This window comes from Bicyclus anynana, chromosome 3 (assembly GCF_947172395.1).
Source record: "Bicyclus anynana chromosome 3, ilBicAnyn1.1, whole genome shotgun sequence".
NCBI classification, from domain to species: domain Eukaryota; kingdom Metazoa; phylum Arthropoda; class Insecta; order Lepidoptera; family Nymphalidae; genus Bicyclus; species Bicyclus anynana.
The window spans coordinates 17,279,646-17,304,514 of record NC_069085.1 but is presented as its reverse complement, the minus strand read 5'-3'; the positions used below and the strand labels follow the sequence as shown (position 1 = coordinate 17,304,514).

The following is a 24,869-nucleotide window of genomic DNA, read 5'->3' as shown; positions in this document are numbered from 1 at the left end:
AGTTTATGTGTATCTGATCGACTTAGATCTTGTTTTGTTATTACGGATTATAGAATGGCGCAGGAAGGGTAATTCTGACTCGCAGCATCGTTAGTTTACTTTTGGCCTGAAAACGAGCCGCAAATCGGTTTTTCGACCAATAGATATAATTTTTTACGATTTTCAAGGGCGTGTGTGAGCATTAAAATGATTTTATTATAAGTACCGCCTGTTTTAACTTGTAGAAATTTCATTATAGAATGAGAGAAAAAGGTAAATTCATGTAATAAAATAACTGTATGAAATGTAAAGGGAAAACGAAAGCCTGGTCGTCGTCAGTGGTTCAAGATGAGTAACAGATCACTGTTTCAGGCAGCATTAAACAAAGTTAAATTAGCTTAATGACTGCTGACCTCCTGTCCGACTCCTGTTAGTGCTATCTCTTCGGAGATAGCATTAATGGAAGAAGATAATTTTCGATAAATGTATATCTATCTACACATGCCAAAGCTACAAATACTTTAAAGTAGGTAGGTACATTGTAGGTATTAAAATGTAAACATTAATCCACCGAGTCCCAGTAGGCTAATAAAAAATAACAAAAAACGCAATAAGACCGGTCTTTACTCCAATAGTTCCACGCAATACAACTCTGATATAAAACAAACTGCGCAGAATGGCATCATTTTTCGCAGCATACCTATCCAATACATAATTACAGTCGAATAATTTCGCAACATTGCTAAACGCTGGGAATCAAGGGTGTGTCGGCACTTCGCCAAGCGCGAAGAGAGAACCGGTTTGTGCCGGTTTCGCAGCCCATAAACAAATGTAACTATAGATTATAGACGTGGGTGTAGACATCGGTTCTTTAACCCGCGCGCGTCATTAGGTGTGTCCAAGCTTGGTCGATTTCATTGCTTGTACATGACTTCTAGCTTACGGAAACTTGATTTTATTAGTAGGAGGCATATTTGAACTGTACCGGGAAGTTCGTTTTGCTCTGGATGTAGTGGTACTGATGACAAACCAACAACCTTTATTATAAATACATGCGTTTGTGCTAATGCCTACCCCAGTTAAAAGCCTTGTGCATGTCACTGGCATCACGCATGCTAGGAACAAGTTCTATACAAATGGTTGTCATTTTTATGCAAACACACATTCTGCATGATGATGCAGGAAATATCGGTAGGTATGGTCCATAATGTATAGTTCTCCGTATGGTCAATGCGTTACCAAAAAGTTTAATCCATGACTTGTGCTAAGGAAGTATCTGTACATATGACATATTATATTCTAAGTACCAAAATGTCATATATGTCGCTAAGGGTTGTACTACATAACGAAGAAGAACTAGGTACTTGAACTTTCCAAATATCCTATGGCATCTAGAGCTTGCAAAATCAATATGAATTTGACGCTCACTCAGTCAATAGGTACAGACTCAGACCAATTATAGAAGGACCTGTATCGCACTCATAGTCTCGAACAAAATTGTCTGTTATTTTCTGAAGAAAATGAGCTTAGATTTGGTATATATCTTATACTAAACTAGAAGTTTTTGCCCGTTTTTTACACAATTCAATTACACAAAAAGGTATTTTTACGGAGCTCTTTAACCAACGAACACGATTACAACTGTTTAACATCTATACTATAGAGACAGTTTCTATAATCGCATTAGATCGTTGATCATATACTTTGACAGAAAAGTAACGTCTAGCGAGGCAGGTCCTATACAATAATTGGTCTGAGGGTACAGATGAAGCAACATCTATAGTGCTACATTTGCTCTCAGAAATTCAGGTTCTTAGAGAAGTGATGATTTGTGATTTGTATGTACCTAATTCATCCAAAAATACAAAATAGGCTAATTTTTATTTAAATTAAAATGATACGAATGCACCCATCAACAAACCATACCAAACTATTAATTTCTTTCTAGTGAACCTACATCGAAATCCGCACAGTAGAGCCACGCCTTCTAAAGTACCTTCTAGTAGGTAACTCACTTAAAACCTACTAAAAGTAGGTAAATACTATACATATAGAAGTAGGTCGGTCGAGGGCGACATAATGCGTCAAGTTCTTTAACCTGCGTTCGTCATTGCTATTTCTTTATAAGGGCTCCGTTCTTTTGTTTCGGTTATGGCAACTTTGTTTTGTTTTGATTCATCGATAATCCATTTAGGTAGGATTTACAATATGAATTTTCGTACTTACATGCAATATAGGAATTTCATAGTCATCGCGTCCTTATTAAAGCCTACCTACTTACCACAGTGGAATGCCCATCGTCTATGTTTCTTGTCACGTGCAATTTTTTTTTTATTCTTTACAAGTCAGCTCTTGACTACAATCTCTTCGGATTCTACACGACATCGTCACAGAAAAGATATTACAACCAGTAGTTGGACTTCATACTAGAGGTCGAAACGCGAGCTATACCTACGCTCCTTGAACATGGGGTGATCGTAGGGTGAAGACAGTCGCGACTGTGCCGCGGTGACGAACGAACGCACGGTGTATTAACAGAGTAAAGTGTATTAATAGTATTAGATTTTTTTAATTATGACCAGTAGGAAATACTGTGCCGTTTTTGGATGCATGAATTCAAAATTATCCCATCCAGAGATAACTTTTTTTAAGTTACCTGGAAACTCTGAAAGGTTAACTTTAAAATAAATTTACTTATTAGTAGGTAGGTACATAATCTTGTATTTTTTAATGGATAAGGTATTTCCTTTTATCTCCAGAATAAAGGTAGGTATCTGGATTAGTAAATAAAGTGAATAGAGTAAAGGAAAGTGATTGACACGATTGAAATATGTAGCTATACGCGGTTCATGAATCACGATACAGTAGGTACGATAAGCTTGTATTAAAACCTCGACTGCTTGTACAATGTATTGTGACTGTGCTCGGATCATTTGTGTTTTGTTACCCGACTGCGGCGAAGCCCAAAGGAGGAGTATGTGTTTGAATGTTATGACTTGTTGTTGTATGCGGGCGACGGGAGGAAAGGACTGCGCGGGTGTGAAGTCGTACGCGCTGGGCATCGTTACCCCCCTCCCGGACCGCGCCGACCTTCGGGAGTGTTACAAACAAATTTGCCAAGCACACATACTGATAAATGATATGTCATTAGACTCGTCTAGATAGGCCGAGTGTCACTGGGTAACTTAGTTCTTAAAAAATCAAAATGGCGGATTTTATGCACTTTAATGTGCAAGCTCATAAAACTTTTGCTCAGCTTGGCATTGGTGACAAGAATTTTAACCGACTTCCAAAAAGAATCGTATCGTATTTACAGCGATATTTCCGTCATTTGTAAACCGTTTCTTTTTTGTTTGGATGAATATTCTTTCAGGTTAGTCCCATTTTTTTCATGTCAGGATCTGATAATGGCATCCTAGAGAAATCTAGGGGAACTATCGTATCGTAGGGACAATTAGTGCGTTTGTTCATTGTTTCATTATATATTTTAAATCACTACAATTTCATGAAGGTATTTATCTTTTTTTTTATTTGTTCACGTAGTGTGGAGGTAATACCTAGATGGCATCACCGAAATAAATATGTTTAAGAATACGACCAATCCTTCAAGATCATTGACGTAGTATCAGCCTTAATTAAATCAACCAATCAAAAAACACGCATTTTTATTTATCACTTCCCATTTTACTACAATTTACAAAGTATTTTATTTGTTTATATAAAAAAAGTTTATTTACAATCACAAAACTAAGTGGAAACACAAAGTTAGCAAATGTAATTAAATTGCTGCATGCGGGCAGCCCTATGACATGTTTACGTACCGCGCGGCTGTAGGTATTTATTTCAAAAATACGGCCGAGTTATTATACTGCTTGTAATATCTTTACTGTGACATCGTGCTGGAACGCTAAATCGTTTGGCGGTACGTCTTTGTCGCTAGGGTGGTAACTAGCCACGGCCGAAACCTCCCACCAGCCAGACCTGGACCAATTAAGAAAATCTCAATCGGCCCAGCCGGGGATCAAACCCAGGACCTCCGTTTTGTAAATCCACCGCGCATACCACTGCGCCACGGAGGCCGTCAAAAATATATTAGACCGTTTTATATTAGACCTCAACATTGCTTTCCATCAGGCATGATGGTAGTCAAGCGCAACATAAAAAAGTTCTCTCTCCTCTTCCTTGCGTCGTACTTATTGCTCCTTAACGAGGGTCGTGACCCAAGCTTGCAAATGCTCGTAAATCTATGCATGTACCCATTAAACTACCTTGTTTGTCAATGTAGTTAGCCTATAGGTCGGATCACCTGGCTTGGAGTCCCGGATCAAGATTTGATATTGATCGTTTATTTCTTCTAAGAAATTATGAGTAAAAATACTCACGAAAGCACCCAAAGCTGACGGTCCCAGTAATTATCATCGACATCTGATAGTGGTCATCTTAGTCATCATCACAGTCAGACGGCGAGGGTCTTGTTTCTTACCCGCTCTCCTATATGGAGGTTTAGTCCTATTTAGTATTTTATTTCATAATCATTAACAACCCATGTTTGGCTCACTGTTGAGCACGAGTCTCCGCTGGCCCGATGCGGATTGGCAAACTTCATTCACGTAGAGTATTAAGAAAGGTTTCCTCACGATGTTTTCCCTTCACCGTTTGAGACACTTGATATTTAATTTCTTAAAATGCACATGACTGAAAAGTTGGAAGTGCATGCCCGGAACGGTACTGAACCTACAGGTCATATCCACGGGGCTATCATGTTGTTATTTATTTAATTAAAATACGCTGTTATCGACAATATTTCCAAACTCTGGCAGCCCTGAAATCAATAAATTCTTCCAGGCCTTTAGTCTACAACAGTTATTTCACAACTCATCGTACCTCATACAAATCGTATATTCTTGGCAGCGTACGCAAAATTCACACCTATTTGAATCCCGTCCCCTTGGACTTTGCCCAGGACGTGACAATTTTGGTCGTGGTGAGATAAAACCGTCGATATTTGGACTTTGTTTCGTTCACATACAAAATTATCGAGACACTTTGTTTACTTCAGGTACCTACTACCTACTATGCCAAAACTTTGTGACTAATGTCGTGTGACGAAATGGAAAAACATTGGTTCTGAATTAGTTGTCATAAATATCTAAAGTTTTCCGTTTTATGTTGCAGTTCAAGCAACTTGAGATCATAATTAATATGATGGTTATTTAGACTTAAGATTAATTAAATATAACGCCTCGGATCCGTGTCCGAGGCGTTATATTTAATTTATCTTAAGTACCCGGCAATATACTTAATGAGTTTGGACCTTTATACGGTGAGATACCAACTCAACGCTGCACTCATTTGCGTGCTCTTCAGTTGAGTAACTTTGAATAATATGGGCCCTATTCACTTCCACAACTGAGGTGAATCTAATGTTATAGGTAAGTAAGTAGGGGGCAAAGAATGAAAAATAGATACCTATATTACCTACTAGAAAACATAACCCTTCTTCATAAATAATAATAAAATAAAAAAGAAGCCGTTTATTCCATATTTACATTCACGTTTCTAATTACATTTCAAAAGTTGTTAGTAGTTTGTTAGCAAGTTTTCTTAAATTATGTTAGTAATATAAGTTAGTATGTTCTTATTAAATATGGACCCCTGAAAGGGTAAAGGCCTCCTCCATCTTCTTCCACAACTCCCTATCTTAGCCAGATTTCATCCATTCGTTTCCGGCTATCTGAGTGATATCATCAGCCCACCGTCTGATTGGTCTTCCTACATTTCTTTTTTCATTAGGAACCCTTCTTCAGCAGATGGGTAAATAATACCCTTCTAATAACAATTAGCAGAATACCGATTATAACATTGTAACACTAACGTGATCCGTTTCATAAGCAAACAACTGGCCCATTTACCCTCTGCCTCCCCTCTAACTATTAGATCCTATTATAGTGGCCACGTGCGCCTGTCATCTGCAGTCGTGTCGTCCGCGTTGCGTCGCCGTCACGTGACGCGATGACGTCATTCCATAAGCAAAGGCATTATTAGAAATTGCCAGATCCAGAAATCTAGACAATGTAATGCCAGAGGCAATACCATTCGCAACGAACCTACCTATTACTATATTATACATATGATAAATGGGTACCAGATAGATAGGCAATGGCGTAGCTATTCCTCGAGTCATTACCAGAAAATCACGGTAGAACTTAGAAAATTTCGGAAACGAAAAAGGGCTGATGATAAAGTAGCTTAGCATTTTTAAGTTTAGAGGGACCTCGACCTCGGCAATGGGTGGGGCACATAGTTCAAAGAACCGATGGACGTTGGGGTCCCAAAGTGCTGGAATGTCCGTACTGGTAAGCGCAGGTCGACCCCCCACCAGGTGGACGACATCAAGCGAGTCGCAGGGATTCGCTGGATACAGGTGGCTCAGTATCGTGATGTTTGGAAGTCCCTAATAAAAGGCGTATGTCCTGAAGGGGACGTCCATCGGCTGATATGATGATGCTGAATGATAATAACCAAGACCGAAGGCTTGATTCGAATTTAGTACATCACGATACACAGCCGCATGTGTGACTGTGATGAACCACTGGACCAACTAGACAGTTTAAAATAAAGTTAGTAGTGTTGAAATAGCTTACGATGCTTTCACTATTTTCGACTCTGCGCTCATCTGGCCCATTAGCTCAGTTGGTTAGAGCGTCGTGCTAATAACGCGAAGGTCGCGGGTTCGATCCCCTCATGGGCCACTGAATATTTTTTGATCTATTCTTTTTTTTATTTTTTTTATTCGCAGAAACATAGTTTTAATTCAGTGCTTGAATTAAAGCTGGTATTTTTTTGGAATTTAAATTGGGAATAAGTAATCTACACTTCGATCTAAAAAACGCAGGCGAAATAGTGTAGGTGTTTTAAAACTTCATTAATTTATACAATTAAAATACATGGTACCATTTGATATTTTAATTTAGAAATAGGTATTTGCTTCCGAATAAAACTGTGTCAAAGTCAAGGCTAACGAGTCAGTACGTTTACCTATAATAGATCTCTGACTAAAACTGGATTCTTATTAATATCAGTTGACATTAAGCAAAAAAAAAACATTGATTAATAGTATTAACAAATTCCATGACCCAGTAAATATACACAGCCTAAAACAGAAAGTAAATAGAAATAGGTACCTATCTAGTTATTAATTACCTACTAGCAGAGCAGAAGAGCTCGCCTATTCACTATTTTGGTATTTATCATTAACCTCTACATAGAATCTCAATTTCGTATATGTCAACTAGCATACGTCAAAGATAATGAAGCTGCAGCTGGCTTTACCGCTAACTTAGGCTATTGACAGTGATTCTTAAATTCTTAAGTCACGTCATTTCGTATTCACTATTGCGCAAGTAATCAAAATTACTAACCAGTGTGTTTAACATTATGATTTTTTTACGGAATACGATAAACGCGGTTGTCATTGACGTCAATTATAATAAGGTGGATAATATACCAAAGTTAGTGAATAGGCCCGCTGGCAGACATTGTCAAACAACTAGAATTTTAAATCGCGATTAAAAAATGGGGAACGGGGTAGGAGTGTAAAAAAATATCGGAACCTCTCTTTCTTACCACTGGGTTGAGAATGTATACCTACTGAAAATAATTACAAACCCCGAACCAGGGTTCGAACCAAGGACCTCGCCGATATGAAGTCACATAACTTAACCACTTGTTGTGAGCAAAGTCTAAAAGTATTTAAAGATAGAGGAAATAAAACAAAAAATAAAAATTGGTTATCAACATAAATATATTCAAATCATATTTGGTGATTTCGATGTTATTCATTTATTGTTATTATAAACAAAATATATACTTGAAAACGGTGTTTTACATTTGACAACATTTCAATATAACTGCTGTCATGTTTTCCCTCATACTCTAAATAGGCCATTGAAATTTTACATGAGCTTTTTTTTTAGAGGAAGCAATTTTATTTTTGGGACGTGTGTGAGGGGTCAAGCTTAACATCAAGTTTTTGGGATAGCCACTCTTGCCCCCCCCCCCCTCCCGCAATCTTGAAAAAGGGATGAAAACAAGGGGTTGAAACATTGAAGGAGTTTTTTCGCGATATCTCGGAAACTACGCGTCTTGCAAAAAATTTGTAGTCTAAAAATTTGTAGCAAATTATTTTGCCTATAAATATGTTTATTGTTTAACTTTTTGCCCTAAATCAAAATTTGTTTTCACCTCTTTTTCAAAATGGCGGCGGGACAAGGATGGCGATCCCAAAAAATTTGAGGTTATGCTTCTATTGACTTCCCACACATGCCACAAAAATAAAATGGCGTCCTCTAAAAATGCAATACTCGATCCTTAAATTGTAACATTTCAATGGACTAAAAAAAAACATTGGTAGAATAAATATAAAACACAGTTTTATAATAATATATATAACCTAAAATAATATCTACAATGCTTTGATTTTAATAAAAGCAACAGGCACTTAAGTAAGCAATATTTTAGTACAGACATTTGTGAGTATAAAAATAAATTTACATTTTCATAAAACTTTTTTTTACAATATCATTCGCCATCTTGTTATTTTGATTCTGTAATTTTAATATTCTTTTAAATTATATTATTCGTCCCATAAATAAAAAAAAATATACACTGAGTTTGTTATTAAAATATTTCCCATCACGATGGACTTATAGACATATTTTTTGTATGTTTATAACGTGTAGTTATATAATATAATACGGGCTTAACTAAAATCACTTCTGATGAAAAGTAATTATTCAGCATACAACCATTTTTTTATTCAATAAGCTTGTAGCGTGACCACGAACATTACTTTACAGCATATAATCTAAACTCAGACTAATTACAAAGGACCTGTCTCGCTAGACGTTACTTTTCTGTCAAAGTATATGATCAACGATCTAATGCTAATGATTATAAAAGCTGCCTGTATAGAACTGACGTTTTATAGTTGTAATCGTGTTCGTCAGTTAAAGAACTCGTACAAAAAAAACTTTTGGCGTAGATTAATGGTGTAAACTACGGTCAACAGCTTCGTTCGTGCGCTGTAGCATGGTGTGGGTGACAGATGTCAGTATGATGTTCATAATACGTACTATTATCGTGAATTGCGGCATTCTTTTAAGAGTGAAACAAACTGTCAAATACTACAGCTCACGAGCTGTATTTAATATAAGACTAATCAAAGCTCATTTTCCTCGAAAAATGACAGACAATTTTGTTCGAAAAATTGGGTGCGATATTAGGTCCTTATGTAATTAGTCTGAGGATCTAAAAGAGCGTTTGTCTTTGACAGTTTTTACGAGTGCATTTGTCTATGACGAGCAAGCGTTGTCAATGTGACACCAACACAAAAGACGATCGTTTTTTATGACAGTTATTGAGTCTAGTTGTTGTCATATGTTGTTATGACGAACCAGCATTGTCAATCGCACATTAATATATCAGGGGGCCTAGTGGCAGTTTGATACTGTTACGTAAACGCGAATTTCTAAGGAAGGAGCGCCATTTAGTGGCACTACTGTACAACTGTTTCAATTTCATATAAATTTGCGTTTACGTCAACGCGATAGTAACAGTATGAAAACATTGAAAACTCCCACTAGGCACACTGACTAGGCACACAGATGATCAACAAGAATCGTTTGTCTATGACAGTTGTGGAGTCTAGTTGTCTATGACGAGCCACCGGTGCGTGGTGCTCTCGACTTGCTGCTGCAGAAGAGGCGTGCGCACTCGAAGCTTCACTTCCAGGGAGCCACCGGCGGGCCGACGCCCGTCCATTAGCTAAAATGTATAATTTTATTTTGAAAATGTGATTATGGTATACTAAAATAATGTTTTTTTTTCACTAAATCTAATTATATAAATGCGAAAGGTCACTCATCACGAAATCTCAAAAACCACTAGATTTACAAAGATGAAATTGGGTATGGAGGTAGTTCAGTTGGTAGACGTTCGTTGAGAATGGATTTTGCAAGACGGTCGGATTAAGGAGTTTTAAGGGCGGACGAAGTTATAAATTATTGCAACACTTTGGTTATTTGGTTCGAATCCTGGATCAAGCTGTGAGATACTGAGTTTTTCTTTTTTTTCGGTAATATTTCTCAGCCTGGAATTGAGAGTTGGTGGAGTTCACACTGCCTCGGGAAGCATGTTAAGCCGTCGGATCTGGTCAAATTGCAATTTCATTTAATTCAATTTAAAATTGAAACATTTCAAAAGTGCTTGTATACTAAGCCTATAAATAAATTTCCAAAGGCTAATTCACTAACTTTGACGTATGTAAGTTGGCATATATGAAATTAATTCTATGTAACAAATGTCATCCGGTGCCTACTGACAACCCTTCGTGGATATCATACAGTAGGTAGATGACATTTGTCAATTGATTTGATAATTATTTTATGAGGTTGTTAATAAAGACCAAATTACTGAATAGGCCAGCTGGACCTATAGTGGGCCGTCAAAATAGGCTAACAACTCACCGGGAAGGCCTCGTGTAGCGTGACCTGGGTCTCGAGCGGCGCCAGCTTGACGGTGAGGCCCCCCAGCAGCGAGTCCTTGCTGAACCAGCCGCTGCAACACAAGCCACTACAGCTGCCACACCTGCTGGCACATCACTACTGCACACTACGCGACACACAACATGCGGTGAAGGTATAGTACGCGGCATATAAGTTGAACCATGCGCAGATACACATTTTCGGATATAATGAACGTACGGCGAGTGATTATAGCAATACCAACGCCATTTGACGACCGCGTGGCCGTGTTTTTTTTTTTTTATTCAGTACAAGTTAGCCCTTGACTACAATCTCACCTGATGGTAAGTGATGATGTAATCTAAGATGGAAGCGGGCTAACTTGTTAGGAGGAGGATGAAAATTCACACCCCTTTCGGTTTCTACACGACATCGTACCGGAACGCTAAATCGCTTGGCGGTACGTCTTTGTCGGTAGGGTGGTAACTAGCTACGGCCGAAGCCTCCCACCAGCTACGCGGCATATAAGTTGAACCATGCGCAGAAACACATTTTCGGATACAATGAACGTACGGCGAGTGACTATAGCAATATCAACGCCATTTGACGGCCGCGTGGCCGTGTTTATACATAACTAGCTGACGCCGCGCGGTTTCACCCGCGCGGTTCCCGATCCCGTAGGAATACGGGGATAATATATAGCCTATAGCCTTCCTCGATAAATGGGCTATCTAACACTGAAAGAATTTCTCTAATCGGACCAGTAGTTCCTGAGATTAGCGCGTTCAATCAAACAAACAAGCAAACAAACTCTTCAGCTTTATAATATTAGTATAGATTTGTATTATTATTTTTATCAACCCATATTCGGCTGACTGCTGAGCTCGAGTCTCCTCTCATAATAAGAGGGGTTGGGCCAATAGTCCACCACGCTGGCCCAGTGCAGATTGGCAACATTGGCAACATTTACATTATTCACATAATGTATAAACATAACTATTTAATATTATATAATGATGTTTATATGTAGTAATAGTATACTATTACTACATATAAACATCATGAAACAGCTACCTTAGGACCCACAACACAAGTTACGCTAACTTTGGGGCTAGATGATGTGTGTATAACTGTATAATACATTTATTTCATTATTACAATCGCGTACGAAATGTTCAATTATTGTTTGTCGTCTTTATCGTACTGGACAATCACGGAGACCGCGTCTAACACTTAGGTTCAACTTACTTGCCGGGACATAAACATGCGTTCAAAGAGACTAGAATACTTTCATAATAAAGAGTCCATATCAGCGATTCCCAAAGAGAAAGATGGAAAAATGACATGGTATGAAATTTAATGACATCTGCCGCATAAATTAGGAAACTAATTATTCCGGCAGTTGATGTACTATGCAAATAATATTAGACAAGGAAAAGACAATAAGAATAAAAAATCAGTTTATTCCTTGTCTAATTTGTAAATTTAGGTAAAGACGCCAGACAATTACAGGTAACGTGCATATATGTACAGGGAATAATTACGTTATTAATTTGATATTTTTAAATTCATTGATTGAATTAAAAAATATCAAATTACTGTCACTCAATGATTATAGGGGAAATATTGGTCATCTATATAAAAAGTACATGCATAAAATACTCGGATCCATACAAACTGTTCTACAAAAATAGAGGTAAGGTAGCAGACTCTACAATGATATGGCGGGAAAATGAATAACCATAACACAACATTAACATCCAAGAAATGTTGACATGGAACAGACTTAAAAGCAAATATTTTTATACAAAGAGTTTGTCAAGATTCCTTGACAATAAGATGGTATAGTCCGATTCAAACTTTATGCCAAGTCTGTGCCAGCATGTTAGTTACCTTTTCACAACTAAACTGTTGAAATTTGATATAAAGAAAAATTGAATATTGGAGCAGAACTTCATTATTTATTGCGCATCTTCATCTCAGACTAAATACATAGGTCTCGCTAGACATTACTTTTCTGTCAAAGTTTATGATCAACGATCTAATGCGATTATAAAAACTGTCTCTATAGAATCGTGGTTTCATAGTAAATCGTGTTTGTCGGTTAAAGAATAAAATCAAAACATTTTTGTTTAGTTGAATGGTGTATAAACGGTCAGTAACTTCTATTTTAGTTTAAGATACATACCAAATCTAAGCTCGTTTTCCTCAAATAAGGACAGAATTTTTTTTTGAATGAATATGGGTGCGATATTGATCCTTATGTAATTAGTCTGAGATCTTCACGCATGATATTCCGAAATGTTTGAAAGTTTGAATTGGATCATATCACTTCATCACCTTTTCTTACAGTCTATGGTTTTACTCTTAACACCGGTAGGCCTAGGAAGCCCAGCAAGAGATGACGAGATAGATTTCGCCTACATATTGATCTCTCTTTGGCAACAAAAAGAGAAATATGCCGTAAAAACTATCTCCTGATCTTTTGGCGCATCTTATAATAAGTCACATATACAATATGTTACTTAATTTATGTATATGCCTTTATACAACATAACCCTCTTGAGACATAAATAGGAATACCACAACCCTTTGGCAACTGGGTAATGCCCAGGACAGTATAATTAGACTACGCCTCCTGTGAGGATGATAACAGTACGTACTGCGAGCTGTTGGTGTCCTTCACCAGCGGCGTGCGGTCCGACACCGGCGCCTGCTGTGCGGGGGCCGGGGGGTGATACGGTGCGACTCACCCTCTAGAGTACAGCTCCAACTTGATGCCGTGCCGCTTGAAGACGCGCAGACAGGGGCGCGCGCCGCGCTGTATGGGCAGCGTGAACACGGCGTCGTACTGCGGGCTGTTGGTGTCCTTCACAAGCGGCGTGCGATCCGACACTGGCGCCTCCTGTTGATTTATAAAATTATTACCATTTTTGGAAGTTCCTTTGGGTTCCATAAATATCAACTTAGAAAGGAATCGTAACCGTTCGCCTCGTCATCAAGCAGGCTACGCGGACCTCGCGCTTACGGCTCGCCGAACACATCTTGACAGAGATAAGCGGGAGGGGTTAAGATTTGGTCTTGATCGTAACGCTGCGTTGTGCGGTTCAAGCGCAACGTCAAGACGCGTTTACCGTCTTTGCGGGGAAGTGGTCAGTTGATTTTGCCGCAACATAGACAATTTTTTGAAAATTTGTGCTTTTGGTCGAAGACGAAAAAGAAGAAGAATTTCTACTGTTTCTGAAAAGCCAAAGAAGCAGTCTATCAAATTGTCTTCGAACAAGTGTATGTTCAATGCATGGCGTGATGCACACTGCAACGAATGAACGAAAATGACGTAGCGCAGTGCGGGGGACCGCTCCCAACTCCACCGCACTTGCCGTTCGCCGCTGCCGCCTGCGACGGTCCAAAAGACCAGCCTAGACGTTTTTCATACGATTATGTCCGACACACGATCAAAGATTTAGAGGAATACCTGCTCGGTTACGGATAAACATAAGCATACGGACGACGAACCGTAACCCGAAAACTCAAAATCCGATAAGCGTGTTGTAAGGAGCTTCATACAAAGCTGAAATGAGCTGAAGCCGAATACTAAACGGTACTAAATAAATAATAATCCTTTTGTCTGCACTAACTGCCTAAACAAAACACGCCCCAAGTGCACACTGCTTGACCGTATCCGCCCGATTTTATTAACACAAAACAGAAGATACACCATTTTAAAGCACTTATTTACTAAAAAAATTGAATAAATGCACAACTATAGAAATTTTCAATAAAACTATTTAAAAGTTTAATAAACTTCCTTATATTCGATATTCAATTAACCTTTGTTTGTATGAAACTGTCAAGGTGAACGTCAAAGTCAAATAAAATGATTTTACGACCACAGAATGTTTCACAAGTTTCTATATTGTCAATGTTAAAAAAATGCTCCACATCTGCTTTACATTCTCCAGTCCATAGAAAATACATAACACAGGACAATTTCCACACGATCCGTCCGATCTTAACCTACGCTAGTGTAGTGTTTGCCCACCGTCCCAAAACGACCCTAAAGCCGCTCCAAACATTGCAATACCGGTTTCTGCGACAAATCACGGGCGCACTGTGGTTTGTACGCAATAACGACCTCCATAGAGACTTAGCTAGCTAGTTACATGAAACAGCTCTCTCGAAACTATTTCGACAGAGCTGCCATCCATCCCAACCAACTAGTGGTTGAGGCCTGCAACTACACTCCCAACCTTAACGCAAACTTCAAGCAGAGTCGTCCCAATAACGTCCGTCGATCCAGACGATGACATGACGACCGACAATGCTTCCCGGGCAACACAATTGTTTTTTGAGATTTAAATCTTACCTGAGGGAAAGGAAACTCGAATTTGACGTAAGTATCGACGTCCTTCGGGTTGGGCACATTGTACGCGATGCCGCGCACGATTGTCAGCTCTAAGTCGTTCTCGTTAAGGTCTGTATTGCACTGCACAACCGAGAACTTGCGATTCTCGTAGTGGAATTTCGGGGGATTTTCGCCTAAGCTGAAATGAGATAACACATTGTTACTTTAAGAGACGAATAACTTAGCATTCCATAAATTCACCGTACGAATGTCAGGTCCAATTTGTGGCAGACAGAAAAGATTTTCGCGATTTGTGAAGGGTTAAGTAGATCCGTCATAACATGTTAACAATCGCCTTTTCTGTTCGTGTTGATCTCCCTGCCCAGCTAAATTTGGTGAGATTCTACTAGAGCAGTTTTGAGCACTTACTCAATTAAAAAAAAAACCAACCACATTCATGTTATGAACTTCGCAGCAGCAACCATATTCATATGTTACAAAATCGCTAACCTCTTAGCAACAGCAACCACATCCAAGTCCTGTTTGACGCTGACGGCCAGGTGCTCGAAGCGGTTGCTCTCGGCGATGTTGCCCATGGCGCGGTAGTGGTCCCTGTTGGTGAGGCACAGCTTGAGCTGGCTCGTGAGCTGTTGGTGCAAGCGGCTCATCACTAACCTCTTAGCAACAGCAACCACATCCAAGTCCTGTTTGACGCTGACGGCCAGGTGCTCGAAGCGGTTGCTCTCGGCGATGTTGCCCATGGCGCGGTAGTGGTCCCTGTTGGTGAGGCACAGCTTGAGCTGGCTCGTAAGCTGCTGGTGCAAGCGGCTCATCACGTCCTCGTCGTCGAGCCTGATGGCGGTGTCGTCGGGCGGGCCGCAGTCTTCGGTGGATACTACGTCGAAACTATAATAAAAGTGAAATCATTTGAAAAAAAATATAAAGAGCCGGACTCAACTTCAATAATTTGTGGGTCACTGGAGTATTGTCGTATTCATTTCTAACACGTATATTAAGACGAAGAACGGTAATATTGGTCATATTTTATGATGTGACATATAGTTTTTTTTTTTTTAGAAAAATAGAGGAAAAAGGATTGTTTTGTGCATCCAGTGATCTAGGTATGTAGGCAAGTTACACATCGATTTTTTTCTACAAATTCTAAACATTTCGAAAACTGAAAAAGTGGATGTCATTTGTCTTCGATTTATCAAACGGATATGTTATACCCATTTTTATTTTTAGTTTTCGAAGCGTCAGTGTTTGTAGACAGAGAATCGATGTGAAACTTGGCTACAGACTTAATCTTGCGTTATTTTATATTTTCTATATGAAACGTGGCTTATCAATACAACATCAGTTGGGTCAGCTAGTTGAATACCGTGCTTGCTTCACCGTCTGTAAGTCGGTCCGACAATTATTAGTCCAATACAAGAAACCCCTTAACAATATTAAAAATGCATCAAACTAATTCACACCCTAGCGAAAAAAGACGACGGAAACTTGACGGAGGAAACAAATATACATATTTGAATATACTCACGTGTCTTCGATCTGTTTTTTGGCAGTAGGTGGTAGCGGCAACGACTTGAGATCGACCGTGAGGCCTCCTTCCGCCGCCTCTATCACGGAGTCGAAGCCTTTCGCCGCCCGAAGATATTCTTTGGCCTGCGCTATGTCGCCTGCAAACAAAAATAAACTTGGAAATTCTAACTACTATTAAGTGTCTATAGTTTGTACATAAATATGCAATAGAACAATATTTAATTTTATGAAATCAATGGTTTTAAACATTAAAGGCAATTTTCAATCTTAAATTTCCAGACATCATATTCGAGATGTCAGATAGTTTAATTCAGGGAACTCAACTTTTAAAATTTTCATGTATAATATTATGAAGAATATTTATTGTTATTTTGTTTGAAGTTCATTAGATTAAAGGATAATAGTGTTGATTTTGCAAAAAAATTTAAAAGTGTTGAGTTCCCTGAGTCAAACTTCAATATGATGTCAGGGAATTTAAGACTGAAAATTGCCTTTAATATTTAATGCCATTGATTTTATAAAATTAAATATTGTCCTGTGGCATATTTACAAAATATACACACTTACCTAATATATTATACAAAATTATTGGTATAGTGGACGTGTTCCGACCCTGTTAGAAAATGGAAAATTAGTTCCACTTCTATCAAATTTTACCGTAGTTGTATTTAAATCAGGATCTTTGGAGTTCTGATATCACATCATCTGAGCTGTCTTTGCCTGACATATTGTTCCTTGTTACTCTGTTTTCCTCAAGATTTTATATGAGAAACGTGGACGTGCGGTGTTGGCAGACCGCATTCAATGTTTAAAACGTAATAACTTTGCCGATGTTTAGCCGACGACGTAACTTTCCATCTCAGCAGTCTGGGATCAGAAATCAAAGCTACGAAGTGCCTCAGTAGTGGGGCGTGCATGGAAGGGTGTTAGACACGTAAATCGCAAACGGTGAGAGGTCTGTGGGACTGCACGTTCATAGTTAAAGGTTAAGAAGATATTATAAGAGCGGACGAAGTCGCGGGTGTCTGTTAATTTAATATACAGTGTAAACTCTATATAACGGCACTCGATTTAACGACAAACTCCCTAAAGCGTCGACTTCAAATGGCTTTGATTGGTTAAGTTTGCTTTCCATACAATGATACACTGTACTCGTATATAACGTAACCCACTCTCTATAACGACAACAATAAAGTACTCTAAAGTACCTTTTGTAGTTAGTTATTGCCAAAATGAATGAAAATCGCGTAGCTGTGGACGTTCTTTTGTCGCTTTATCATCCCAGATCGTAATAAACCAATAAACTCGACTGTCGGCGCCATGCAAAACACTTCTAAGAAATTCGTTATTTAGTTTACAAATTGTTGTTGACCATGAATAATAAATAGAAGTCATGAACTTAATACGATATCATATTCTTAGTCGCACTGTATTAACCCATTCATGAGTAACATTTAGTTACTCATGAATGGATTAATACAGTGCGGCGAAAATTGACAGAAAAATACGCCCTAAGCGACTTTTTCAATGCTGGATAAACCAGGATTTTTGATTTTTCTTCTTTCTATATAACAACCACTCTCTATAACGCCATAAAATGTACAGTCCCTTTAGTGTCGACATATAGAGTTTACACTGTATTAGAACTCACCGTTCTTCTTAGCGAGTATGGCCGCCTCTTTGAACTGCTTCTGTCTGTGCAGCAACAGAGCGAGTTGCTTGTCGTAACGCGTTGGTTGTTGAGGGGTTGCCGGCTTCGGGGCTGGTCTCGGCGACGGGGCGGGCTTCGGAGTTGATGGTGCTGGTGTACTTGATGATGGATGCGACTGGAACACATTGTTATTATAACACGTTTATTATTTTTATAAAACACTAGCGGACGTCCGCGACTTCGTCCGCGTGAATCTCGATGTAAACTTTCAACTACCTCTACCTTATTCGGTAGGTAATAATAAATATATAATATATATTTATTATTACCTACCCTTACCCTACCCTACCCCTACAACACCCCTACCCCACCCCTACCCTACCCCTTCCTCACCCCTACCCTATTAATTAGAACATTTTATGGTTCTATCTTTTATAGTTTAGGCAGCGTACGCAAAATAAGTTACTTTTCTAGTAGATTTTTTACACCTTGTGTCCAAAAAACCCAAATATCCTACGGAACCCTATTTTTTTCCTGAATAAAATTTAGCCTATGTTACTTGTGGATAATGTAGCTTTCGAACGGTGAAAAAATTTTTAAAATCGGTCCAGTAGTTTTTGAGCCTATTCATTACAAACAAACATACAAACAAAGTTTTCCTCTTCATAATATTAGTATAGACTAACGGACCTGATCAAGCTTCGCCTTGACTTATATTTCCTACCCCTACCCTACCGCCACTTTGCCCCTACCCCTACCCTACCGCTTCTCTACCCCTACCTATCCATACCTGCTCCTACCTAACCCTAGCTATCCTATTCTATTAAACGCAAGCTTACAGAAAAATATCATTATAGTGTTAAGGGTTATTTAGACGATAAACAAACTTGGTATTGAATTGCACTAAACGACTGTGTTGTAAAATGGTGATAATCAAAAAATATACCCTGGCTGAGTTTATTGTAGACTCTTTTTGGACCAAGGCGCATTTGGCACCCTCGTAACTTTAATTTTCAGTTTTCGACTAATTATTATCTAATCTAACTAACTTATTTAAATTAGGCTTAGTTTTCAAGGATTTTCGAAACGTCAGATAATAATTTTATTAGCTAATAGTGATAGTTATTAGTCGAAAACTTAAAATTAAAGTTACGAAGGTTCTAAACGTGCCTTGGTCCTTTTGAAATTCAGAAAGTAGCCAGTTTCGTTAAGTATAACCAACCTCAGACGTGAAAAACAGTATGTTTACTTACCCCTGAAGTGGGCAGGGGCGCGTAACCGTTGGGCGTGGGCAGATCTTCAGCGGAGAACGGTTTGCCGGCCGCGTTCAGTCTGACGGCGTCCTGGTACTGCTTCACTATGCGCCCCATGCGACGCGCCTTGGAAGAGTTACCTTCCTCTTTCGCTTTAGCTTCTTGCTCCTTAAACATGAATATATAAGTAGTAGACTTAATATCTTCAGTTATTGACATGCTTAGATGTATATGCGACAAGTCACTCATCACGAAATCTTGAAAACCGCTGGACGTACAAAGGTGAAAATTGGTAGGGAGGTAGGTTATAGTTAGTAGGTGTCCTTTCGCTAAGAACGGATTTTGTGACAGGGCCAGATTATGGACGTCCAAGGTCGAATGAAGTCGCGGGCGTCCGCTAGTTTTCTACAAAGCAACATTGCTTTGTTCCACTCCGAAGGTCTGGCGCGAACCTACGCCTCAGGTTTACGGGCAAAATGCAGCGAGTTGTAGGTCGTATCGTAAAAAGTGTTGCTTTATTATGACATAGTAGTCATAAGCAAGGAATAGATCAAGAATCTAAACAAGAGATAGATCTGTAATAAGCAAGGAATCATATTAGGCGGATTGAAGACAAGGAATAAAGTTCCATCGTACTATTGGCCAAAATTAAGAAATGATCAGGAATCTTCTAGGGTATTGTGCGTTAGAACGTAGGCATTATTGTTTAACATCAGGCACTATTTCAGTCTAGCGCTTGCATAATTGTACTATAAAAACCTGTATGAATTTAAAAGTAACAATTTTTACATAACTTTCACAGACAACTTCCCTGATTTTTCCATCTAATAAAGGTGTTGTTTTGGAAAAAATACAACCGATAATTCAACACTTGGACAATTAAAAATTATACTACTGCTGAAGGTATCAAATTTACCTGGAAATGAGCCAGCCTCTGCCTCAGCGCCTCGTCGACTGTGGATGCGGTTATCAAGCCGACTGGCTCAGGCGCTGGTTCTGGCGCTGGCTCTAATGACAAATAATACTATAACTGCTAAATTTCCAAATTAATCACTTCAACAATTATAATTCTAGCTTAAGTGTGGATAAATTATAATAGCAGATAAGTTACTTTTATCTCAATATTCCTATTCCCAAAATACTGATGGAATCATGGTGCACAGTATTATTACATATATAGAATATACAGTATTATTTGTTAAAAAACTGTATTTCATTTTGCTTTATTGTAATTTCTAATGTCCATCCATCCGTGTTTGCCCAAAATGACAGACAATGGTCTAACACTTGAGCTGAGCGAATGATATTATCAACTGTCTCATTAATATTCATCACTGTTTTGTTGGTTAAAAAACAACTCCAGGAGTGCTGGCAGAAGTGAAAACTTGAAAATTAACATTGTGCATGTTACATCTACTGGCATGTACTGCCTGGAGTACCATGCCAAACTGTTCCACTATCAATTCTAACGGAATAACGCAAAATCTAGATATAAATGTCAAGTTGCAAATAACTTACCAGAAGAATTCTGTGTCTGATCCTCTCCCTTCTGCTGGTCCCTCACAGCTGCAGCGATGGCCTCCGTAGTCGGCAGCTCGTTGAGATCCATTTCCTGGCCCGACTTGTACGCTTCGACGACGATGTCGAACTGCTTTACCACTTTCAAGTATTCTAACGCCATCGCTTTGTCGCCCGCGTGTTTGCTCGCTAGAGCTGCAGCTTTGAATTCTTCTTTTCTTTCTATGGAAAAAGTTTACTGATACCCTGAATAGACCTATACCTACTATAACAATATATTCTATAACAATATAATATTCTCAATATTTAAAAATAAATCGCCCTTTACTACTCTAGCAAGCTCAACGTAGCTTGATGTGTCGCGAAGCTGAAGTGGCAATGGGCGGGGTACATAGTTCGAGGAGCCGATGGACATTAGGGTGCTGGAATGGCGACCCAGCATTAGAAAGCGCAGAGTTGGTCGACACCCCACCAGGTGGACTGACGACATCAAGCGAGTCGCAGGGATTCGTTGGATGCAGGCGGCTCAGGATCGCGATGTTTGGAAGTCCCTACAAAAGGCCTATGTCCTGCAGTGGACGTCCAACGGCTGATATGATGATGATGATAATGATAATGATTCCCGCAAGAACAGCATGACCTAGTTATTTGAATTTTTTTGGTCTAATACAGAAAAACAAAACGAGAATCATTTATTTTATTAGGTGGTTACAGGATGAGTTTGTTATTAATAGTTTTAGCCTTTGCACTAGGAGAATAGCATTTTTTTAATAATAACAATTTATGAATATGCAAGGTTTTTTATTATTTTGGTAATTTTTTTTATAATATTTGTTTTTTAATCGACTTCAAAAAATGGAGGAGGTTAGCAATTCATCGGAATCACCTAATGTAGTGTGATCAAGTAGACTTACTCAATATAACTTGCAATCCCTCCTGCTTTGCCGGATCCATGGCCTCAAAGTCAGGGGGTGGGGGTGGTGGCTCTTTAGGTTCTGGGGGTGTTGGAGGTCTTTCCTCTGGTTCTGGAGCACTGGGTATAGATGTTGAGCGGGGAGGCGGCATTGGAGGTGTGGGCTCAGGAGGTGTCAGTGGTTGTTCAGGGGGTGATGGTTGAGATTCAGGTGGTTGGGAGTCAGGTTTTCCAAGACTAACTGGTGGCGGGATATCTTCATCCTTGATAGGTCTTCCAGCTTTTGCTTGTTTTAGAAGATCGTTGAGTGTTTTGAGACCGCGTCCATACCTGTTAATTAGTGTTTATTCATTTGAGTATTTGTTTCTATGCTAGCAATGCCGAATTGAATGGCAAATGAACAAAATCCGCAAGAGATTGGGCATTGTGGAAAAGATTGGACTTATTACACCCCTATTCTAATATTTATGTCTGGGCGAGACAAATATCTTAGCAATCCATGGGGTCAACATGCGGTTGCCAGGTCGCGTAGCAGAGAGATGACCTCCCAGCAAAATCCAGGACTCGTGACCAATGGATTTAGGGTTAAGGAATTCCTTGACAATCGATTCACACTTCACTGGAAAGCAGAACTCGCCTGAGTATAACCACTCATTTTGGATTTCTAAATTCATGGCATACACATTTTTAAATTAAATAGTTTTAGGTACTTATATGGTTATACCTTCTGACACAGGTTTTTACTTAAAAGAAGATGTCAGCTCTATAAATTAATGTAACATTTATAAACTAATAAAATTTTATTTCATTTCATTAGCTGTAACTGTAATTATTACACATCTGGATGTTTTTATGAAAATGGAGTCCAAAATAAATGTCAGTAAGAATTTGAAACCAAACCTGCAATACTGCCAAGAATAACAAGAAAAATCTATTTTTACAGGTATGGTGAACTAAAAATTAATTAAACAATTACACTTCAAGCAAACTAATATCATTAACATAACATTTGGATAATAAGATTATTGTATTTCACCTTCTAGCTTTACTGCTTTCACCGGCTTGTTTAGCATTTTTTTCGGCTAGTGTATAGTTGGATATTCTCTGTTGCAGCAAGTTTATTGTGCTGTTGGAGCTAGCAGCGCTGCCGGGAGGAGGAGGGGCTGGCCGAGTTGCACGGGGCTGTTCTGTAGGTGCTTCGTCATCGAGTGACATGCTTTGTAATTCTCTAAGTAGATCGGGGTCATCTTCATCACCTGTGATTAAAGTTTAACCACTAAAAAATGTTAAATGGATCTATGTATTTAGGTAGGTTATTTAATCATGGTATGATCATGGTAGAGGTTAAGGTTTCAATAGGTCGAGGAGGTTTCAAGGGTATTTTCCTTTGCATTATATGAGAAATCATGTCCCCAGTCGCCAGTCGCCGCTTGAAAGACAAGATTTATTTTGCTCCCAGGCTCCCAAACTAACCTGTCTATAGCTGACAAACTTACAGCCTTCCAAAAATGAGGTATGTCTGGCTATTGCAGGCTCTGTAACAGGTCTGTACCAACTGTAGTTGGGGCATGAAGGAGTAACAAACATACAGGTTTCTTCTTCTTAAAGTGCTAATTGTAAATTACTGAAAGTTGGCAGTCAGCTTACAAAACTACTTTTCAATGGCTAGGCAGAAAAGTTCTCCAGCAGTCTGAATATCAGTCCAATACCTTATGTTTCGTAACCAGGACTTTTACCTTTTCAATACTTCTTTTTTGCGTGCAATCATCATCATAATTAGCAAATCAGACTTGTAAATTTTAAAAATATATACCTGACACATCTTCATCAGAAGGGATGTCCCTCAAACTGGCCGCAATCATACTGTCCAGATCAGCCACAACCGCTGGCACCCTCTTCTTTGGTCGTGGCTTGCCACCACCACCACTTATAGCAGCCAGCTCCGCCTCCAAGTCTATATCATCATCAGATCCATCCAATGGCTCGTCATCATCTACATCTGGTATATCTACATCTAGTAGCCCAAACTGTAAATTACAGTACAATTTACATCAAGAAGATTAAAAAAGGTATTAAAATAATTATTTAAAAAAAGAATGTTTCCTAGAAAGCTTAGCTCTTATGTGTTAAAAAGCCAGGCTAATCCTCGTATGTTATAATATCATCATCATCAACCCATATTCTGCTCACTGCTGAGCGTGTAATATTTCTTTCTTATTTGATAGTAAATAAAATTCAAACATAAGTAAATATGTAGTCCATATAATAATAAATTCTCCAATCAATGTTGACTGTTTTCTTATATATAAATATATTCTACTAGATTATTTGGTAACTTCTACAGTTTATGAGAATCCTTGAAGACATTTGCAACATTAGCTGATTGAACAAATGAGGAAATCCTCCAACCTCCCTATTAGTCTAACAATCCCGACTATAATAGACCATAGATCCTAAAGTAAATATGGTCGAATGAAATCTACGATCACAATATAAATGACTCACCTGTGATAAATTGCCTCTTTTACCAGAACTTGGTTTTTTGTACATTTTGTTTTCGTATACTTAATATCGCGGACTTTAAAATTGAAATCACTTTACTTAATGCTTATTGAAATTATGATGTTTGTAAATCCTAATTCCTATTTACGCCGACTTGATAAACAATACGATAAGTTAAAATAACATTTCTTTTTAATCTTTTTAGATCGTGATTTACACTACTTTCAACGTAAGATATAATTCAAACGCAACTGCCAAAAACTTAATCACTTTGTAATATTGTTCTCAGGCTAGTTAATTGTAATCCTAAACACTAACTATTTACATAAGTTTTGGAAAAATTGGTAAAAAACTACAATGTCCATTGTTGAACACAGAACACTGAACAGGAAAAAGAAAATCACGGAAAATAATAAATCCGTCTGACAGTGACAACAACAAAACAAGACAATGTCATTGTCATTGTCAATGTCATATCAGCGTACATAGATTATACCATAGATATATAAATTATATAGATTTGCTTTTTGCTCCTCTAAGAAATTACTCACTCAATAAGGGTAAACGTACACTCACTGACCACTTATAAAAACATTGTACAATTTGGTAGAAATGGTAGAAACGAAAAATTTTATATGGC

General features: G+C 38.5%; 1 protein-coding gene and 1 non-coding gene across 3 annotated transcripts; one reads left to right on the top strand and one right to left on the bottom strand.

Annotated features, from left to right (window-relative positions):
• Nucleotides 1-6,657: 6,657 nt before the first annotated feature.
• Nucleotides 6,658-6,731, top strand: Trnai-aau (transfer RNA isoleucine (anticodon AAU)). Its single transcript has one exon. It is a non-coding gene; the product is annotated as a tRNA-Ile (tRNA).
• A 1,030-nt stretch (nucleotides 6,732-7,761) lies between these two features.
• Nucleotides 7,762-24,626, bottom strand: LOC112048890 (coiled-coil and C2 domain-containing protein 1-like). 2 transcript variants are annotated; one of them, XM_052891367.1, is made up of 14 exons: nucleotides 24,233-24,626; nucleotides 23,541-23,754; nucleotides 22,764-22,983; nucleotides 21,729-22,057; nucleotides 20,815-21,036; nucleotides 20,213-20,304; nucleotides 19,297-19,464; nucleotides 18,044-18,218; nucleotides 16,391-16,529; nucleotides 15,358-15,753; nucleotides 14,869-15,046; nucleotides 13,256-13,407; nucleotides 10,506-10,626; nucleotides 7,762-9,804 (listed from the first exon to the last, which is right to left on the bottom strand). In XM_052891367.1, the coding sequence occupies exons 1-14, from the start codon at nucleotides 24,275-24,277 to the stop codon at nucleotides 9,685-9,687; spliced, it is 2,571 nt and encodes an 856-aa protein (XP_052747327.1). In that variant the 5' UTR covers nucleotides 24,278-24,626; the 3' UTR covers nucleotides 7,762-9,684. The 2 variants fall into 2 exon arrangements, with proteins under 2 accessions (XP_052747327.1, XP_052747328.1); XM_052891368.1 differs by having other exon boundaries at nucleotides 10,506-10,596.
• Between the last annotated feature and the right edge of the window lie 243 nt (nucleotides 24,627-24,869).